Here is a 6885-nt window from a genome sequence, read left to right on the forward strand (position 1 = left end):
CTACAATTGGATGTTTGAATATTAAGGAAATCACACTGTCATCTAGCCAAAAGTCTCTTTATTCACAAAACATATAACTACAGATGTCAATGTGGCAAAGGGAATGCATCAATCACAAGTTTTGGTCGCATGTTTAATCTGAACCAAAACTATTACTGTTTCCTGTCAAACTAAAGAAATGTGAGAAACGGGGGGGGGAAACCTTTCTCACCTTCCTCAACCAAGCCTCTTCACTGGTGGGAACATCTCTGGCATTTTACACACTTCATCATAATACATGAAATGGTAATGTCCAATATAATGCCAGTATGTGTAATGAAAAACAAAATCAAAACTTTTACAAAAATACAGAACTTTACCATGAAATACTGCTGGTAAAAAAAAAAAAAAATTAAAGAAGAGAGCTTGATTTATTTGAATTTCATAATTATAGAAGGGCTACATTAAGTGAAGGACAGCTAAGTTTTAGTCCAAGCCATGACAACAACAAAAACCTGGGGGGAAATGGATTCTGGGAAGGTGATGAATGTATGAAATGTAAACTCCCCAAAAGGACAAAGCAAAAACTATGGAAATCCCCTTTTGATGATGAAATTACAGCAAGTACTGAAGATTTTTGCTGGATAAACCCCACAATGCGTGAGGTGGAAACACTTTTTAAGGTGTGCAATACATTATGCTAGTGGTTTTGAATGTGGCGACCACTTGCTCTAATGTGCTTTCCCACAGGCCACAGAAACTTTAGGGGACTTCTTAGCTTCCTCATTCCCGACCACCGCTAACAAAAGCACGCGGCTTACACAGTTGGAGATGAGACATAAGGCTTACTTAAAAATAGTTACCCATTACCGACTTAAAGTATATCCCTTCACCACCTTATTCATTTGTTATAAGGGTCAAAGTTCCTTGCTGTCGTGGTTCTAAAGTACGACTGTAAAACTACGACATACGTCAGATCTTTTTAGCACAGAAGAGGAAGCAGCAGCGCAAGGTTGTCGAGTCCACTTAAGACTGAATTATCCAGCCGAATATGATAATGCGAGGTCAATATATGTCTTTTCCAAAACAATTCCACAGTTGCATGGTTCTCATTGAGGTCTCATGCGCACATACATACATACATACAAACAAACACATACAGCAGCCAATCAGGTTCCTATTCCTCAAAGGCTGGTTGGTGTAAGACACAGGGAGTGGTAAGAAAAGGAAATAGGATGTGTGTGTGTGTGTGTGTGTGTATGTGTGATGCTACAGTAGTGTATGCGTGTATGTGAGTATGTGTGACCTTGAGTGCATTGCTATCACAGGGGGGTGCAGTGCGAGGCTGTGCGCGTGTATCGCTATAAAAGAGTGCAACGTCTCTGTGTGTGCTTTTTGCTCTTCTTATTGCTGCGGTTCGTCTCCTTGTATCTTCGGATCTCCCGCACAAGAGAGTAAAATGCCTCCTCAACTCCCTGTAAAAAAGAAAACCAGATAGATTTCGAATTAATGGCGCTTTATAGCAACAAGCTGATTCATGTCGATCAGTCTGAGAAGAAATCACAAAAGTGTTGGTTTTATGTCAAAAAGTTTGTTGCACGAGTACTCAGGTACTCAAGTACTTGGACGTGACAGCGACGATAGATAATGAAAAACGATTTCTGGTTGGTTATTGCGGCATTTTGGGCGGTTCCTGAGGTCTGATTGGTTAACGTTAGACAGCATGCCGTCCATGAAAGCACACAGTAATGGCCTGGAATCACTCTGATCATGAAAATACAGTTACAGTAAGTGCAAGATGTGCAGCGCCAATCTGCCATATACGTAACATTATAATGTGAATACTATAGAATGTTGTGAATTCCTTGTGCTTTAGTTGCCCAACGGGAGTAGTTCTGGCTAGCATGTCACTTATTTCAAGTTCACTTGCGTTTGCGTTCTTTTGTGGAGATACAAGCTGTAATGCTACATTTATATTGTGTATCTTGTATACATTGGATGTGTCATACAGAACAGGCTTCAGTTTACTGGTGTCCATTTAGCTTCACCTCTTGTTGCTATTCTATTTATATTGATGTTTCTTTTTCGAAAACACTGATGCATTATTGATAATCTAGCAGTGTTATTTTTCTAGTCATATTTTCATGTTTTGATAGACATATTTTTATTTGTCAACATAAATTTTCGCAACAGTGTTTTAACTAAAATTTTTCATCACCACCATGACGGACACAGCCCGCCCCCCAAGTACTCGTTTTTTTTAAAAACCCATTAGTATTAGTAACACTAGTCCTGTCATCACTATCATTGTGTGACTTCAGGTTTGCTGACATATTTCTGGTGGGTTGGGTTATGGTGAGCCTTTTATAACCTCTAAATTTAACTAACTGCTGTGAATTATTGTGCTTGATTAGTGTGCCATATTTCTCCACCACTAATAACTAATGCAGCATTCATTCATTCATTCATTCATTCAACCGTACTGCTTTTCCATTATTTTTCTAAATAAAATGCACTACACGGATGTGTTTGTATGTTGTGCTCACATCTTTTGCAGTGTCTCGCGCATAAAGTGTTATAAAAATGTGGTAAAACAGGGTAGTTCAACTTTGTCAGTAATTACTCACCCTCATGTTGTTCCAACCCCGTAAGACATTCGTTCATCTTCGGAACACAAATTAAGATATTTTTGATTAAATCTGAGAGTTGTCTAACTCCTCCATAGGCTTCTAGGGGACTGAAACTTGCTGGCCAAGAAAATGTATTAAAGACATCGTTAATATAGTCCAAGTGACTCCAGTGGCTCAATCTTAAGTTTATAAAGCGACGAGAATACTTTTTGTGCGCAAAAACAAACAAAAATAACGACTTTATTCCACTTTTCATTTCCTTCTCTCTGGGCCTCGGGTCTTTTCACGTAGTGTTTAAGCGTAGCGCGTCTGTGTTGCACGTCACCACGTAGGCTCACTATTGGCCGACGCTGGTCATGTGTGATACGTGGTGACGTGCAACACAGACGCGCTACGCTTAAACACTACGTGAAAAGACCCGAGGCCCAGAGAGAAGGAAATGAAAAGTGGAATAAAGTCATTATTTTTGTTTGTTTTTGCGCACAAAAAGTATTCTCGTCGCTTTATAAACTTAAGATTGAGCCACTGGAGTCACTTGGACTATATTAACGATGTCTTTAATACATTTTCTGGGCCAGCAAGTTTCAGTCCCTTAGAAGCCTATGGAGGAGTTAGACAACTCTCAGATTTAATCAAAAATATCTTAATTTGTGTTCCGAAGATGAACGAATGTCTTACGGGGTTGGAACAACATGAGGGTGAGTAATTACTGACAGAATTTTCATTTTTGGGTGAACTATCCCTTTAAAAAAACAAAAAAGCGTCTCTAGGTTTTTGCGTTCGGTGTGAATCCCTCATAATATTGCTGTTGTTCTGAATGATATGATGGTGTTCAGATCAACAGCACGTTCCGTGAGTGTGATATTGATTTTATACACCAGTTCAATAAACAAAAGTTAATACTGAGTAACTTATAAAGGCACACTATTGGCAGTGATCTCATTTTAGCTCCGACGACAAAAGCACACATCCATCAAAAATGTCTGTCTTGCACATGATTGCATATAAGAACAGTGGAAAAGCAGCGCAGTGGAATGCATTTAAACGTCCCTTGAACTTTAAAATCGGCTTCACCCACCTGTCGCGTCTTTGCGGACGTTTCAACAAACGGGACCCCGTAACTTCTGGCGAGCTCTTGAGCTTGACGTGACTCTACAGTACGTGAAGCCAGGTCACTTTTGTTCCCCACCAGCACCATTGGGACATTGTCGCTGTCTTTGACACGGTTTATTTGCTCCCTGCACAGACAACACAAAACAAGGTTAATATTTTTTTTTCACACAGCCTGATTTTTGAAACTAGGCCCTTCTCTAATGCCACACTGGTTTCCTTACTCAACTTCAAGGGACAAAAAAGGAAGTCAGTACATTAATGCAGTGTAGTGACTTCCTGCTGAATCGACATCTCTGACCTGGAATTTTTAGCTCAAAAATCAGTCGTGCAACTTTTCCATTTGATCATATTTTAAGTTTTCAGGAAGCAAGAAGCTTTATTGGTAGTTAGATGACACAGACCCACCCAATTCCTCTTGAGCATGCGGTCCACAAATCTCAAATATAATATGAGAGAGTATTAAGTCTGAAAGACTATTTGATGGTAACCGATATACTTGATGTTAATTAGTTTGTCCATATGTGTTTGACTATGTACCTGTAAAGGTGTACGTCCTCAAAGGACTTGGCGTTGTTGATGGCAAAAACACAGAGAAAGCCCTCTCCTGTCCTCATATACTGGTCTCTCATGGCACTGTACTCCTCCTGACCTGCAGTGTCCAGGATGTCCAGCAAACACGTCTCCCCGTCAATCACAACCTGCTTTCTGTATGAATCCTGCATGGAATAGATTATGGCCCAATGAAATCCGTTTTATTTTATCTCAAATTCCATTTGAATTTTTCTGCACTCTGATTCAGTGGTCAAATTAAACGTTAGTAATAGAAAAATTCATGAAACGTACACAATTTTTTAAAAGGTTTATAAAAAAATATATTTTAGGGTCCTATGAAATACGTTTTATTTTTTCTCAAATTCCATTTTATTTTCCCCAAATTCAATGTTATCTGTTTTAATTTTCCTGGATTCCATTGTAATGGTTTAAATATTTTTTTTAATAATCAAAAAAGGTTCTAATCAACTAATCAATTTAATTCAAAAAACGTTATACAAATTTATATTATTGTTATTATTTAATTTTTTTTACAAAAATAGGACCATATGAAATGCTTTATTTTATTTCAGAAATTCTGTGTTGTGCGTTGTTTTATTATATAATTTATTATTAAAAACATTTAGTAATCAAATGAAGGCATACAATATTACCAATTTATGTAATCAACTGAAAATTAAGCAATTCCTTTTATTTTTGGCAAACAAAGTGCTGCACAACAACAGAGGTTTACTGTTAAAATTAGAACAAATATTGTGTGATTATTCCTTAAAGGTTTCATAATTGTATTATTATTACATAGGTACATTCTACTGTACAATAGTATCAATATGTGTCAATTTCTTTTTGCCCAAAAAAAGAGATAATCTTAAAGAAGGTGAACTCTTACCTCAATAGTGGGGTCATACTCATCTACAAAGTGATTCTGAATGAGCTGGATGGTCAGTGCACTTTTCCCAACGCCACCAGCACCGACAACTACCAGCTTGTATTCTGTCATTCTGGATGGAAGAGAGAGAAGGTGAATGGGAAGGGGGTTAGAAACTGGGGGGTACAAAAAAATATTCTGACTGGATTTATTCAGCAGCAGCTTGTGAAAAGCATAACCTTTAGTGATACAAGCTAACTACTCTGACTGGTACACTTATATACATCATGGCAGAGTTAAAGGGCTGAACACAAAAGAAGATCTGCCACTATTCACTTTCATTGTATGGAAAACAACTGCAGTGAAAGTGAATGGGGACTTAGGCTGTCATTCTTCCTTTTGTGTTCCACGGAAGAAAGAAAAGTCATACTGGTTTGGATCAACATGAGGGTGGGTAAATGATGACACAATTTTCATTTCTGGGTGAACTGTCCCTTTAAAAAGCGGAAAAGAACATACATACACATTACATAAGATGGTTAACTGAGATTTTGAAGTCGGTGCATTATGTCAACAAATCATATTCAAAAATATTTAAGACTGAGGTTGAAGATAACGTTTACTCAGTTCTTATCTAATTTACTTAGCCGGCAAGTAGCAGCCTGAAACAACAGCAGTTTTTACCTTTATCTCAAGTGCTATCAACAGGTAAGAAGTTATTTATCGGCTTATTTGTGTATTTTACCTCGCGTGTGGTTGTTAGATCAGTTCGGCTCGCCCAAACGAAGCGCTTCGAGATGAATTAGTATTGAATGAAGTCCAAGGATTAGCCCCTGAGCCTCATTACGATCGACCAGACAAACTAAACTCTCCCGAGAGTCGAAGACAGGACGGAATTATTCGGGCTGATGGCACTTCAACCGTGAAAAAAAAACCCTATGAAGCTTCGTATTTTAACTATGTTTCTCCACTCTAATCAAATTTTACGATAACCCAAATAAATCCGCCCGTAGAGTCATTAGCTCCTCTCGGCTAAGACTCTCCCAGATTCATTGAGGGCGAGGAGCGAGGTGGGATCAGCGGAGGAGATGACCAATGAGATTTACCCGGCCCGTAGGGTTTTTAAATCCTATTGGCCGAGAAATAAACGGAAGTAAGGATTGACCAATGTCAGTGCAATGCCTCTTTCCAATTTCTCCATCATGTCCCGCCCCGTAAGTATGGACCAATCAGGTTCGTTTAATATATTAAAAGGCCAGAGATGAACGTCAAACCATCAAAGGCCTCAGTAATCTATATGGATCCGTTAATACAGTTACAATGTTATCGCTGAACGTTTCACTTAGCTCTTAAAAGAACATACAATATATAGTTAGTGCTATTTTTGACTGTCAATGCATTTATAAATAATGCATTTCACAAATAATAAAAATTGTATTATCTTTTAGTTGTTACTCAATGCCTTCCTCAATGATTAAGGTATTAACCACCAAGGGTTAACGTAGTCAATTTGTAAAATCTAATAAATAATAAAAAAATAATCTAAGTAAAAAAAAATCATTGTGTACAGTAATAAAACAAATCATTGTATACTGTTTTTCTGTGTATGTCCCTTTTATTGTTATATCATCGAACTTTTTTTAATGTGTATAAATGTGTGTATGTCTGTAACTATGCTTTGGCGATGTAAAGCCTTTTGCCAACAATTAAGCTACTTGAATCTGAATCTGATAAAATCTAAAG

General features: G+C 37.7%; 1 protein-coding gene across 1 annotated transcript; it reads right to left on the minus strand.

Annotated features, from left to right (window-relative positions):
• Positions 1–896: 896 nt before the first annotated feature.
• Positions 897–6195, minus strand: LOC307163399 (GTPase KRas). The gene is made up of 5 exons (XM_079879426.1): positions 5888–6195; positions 5164–5275; positions 4260–4438; positions 3688–3847; positions 897–1454 (listed from the first exon to the last, which is right to left on the minus strand). The coding sequence occupies exons 2-5, from the start codon at positions 5272–5274 to the stop codon at positions 1341–1343; spliced, it is 564 nt and encodes a 187-aa protein (XP_079735552.1). The 5' UTR covers position 5275; positions 5888–6195; the 3' UTR covers positions 897–1340.
• Positions 6196–6885: the final 690 nt, after the last annotated feature.

This window comes from Squalius cephalus (assembly GCF_949319135.1).
Source record: "Squalius cephalus genome assembly, chromosome: 1".
Taxonomy (NCBI): Eukaryota; Metazoa; Chordata; class Actinopteri; order Cypriniformes; family Leuciscidae; genus Squalius; species Squalius cephalus.

Bases quoted from the DNA above. Each gene is read 5' to 3' on its own strand.
- LOC307163399 (XM_079879426.1), bottom strand. From the start codon at position 5,274: ATGACAGAATACAAGCTGGTAGTTGTCGGTGCTGGTGGCGTTGGGAAA. The intron at 4,439-5,163 runs GTAAGAGTTCAC...TATTCCATGCAG, and splicing joins AGTATGACCCCACTATTGAG to GATTCATACAGAAAGCAGGT. The intron at 3,848-4,259 runs GTACATAGTCAA...TTGTCTGTGCAG, and splicing joins GAGGACGTACACCTTTACAG to GGAGCAAATAAACCGTGTCA.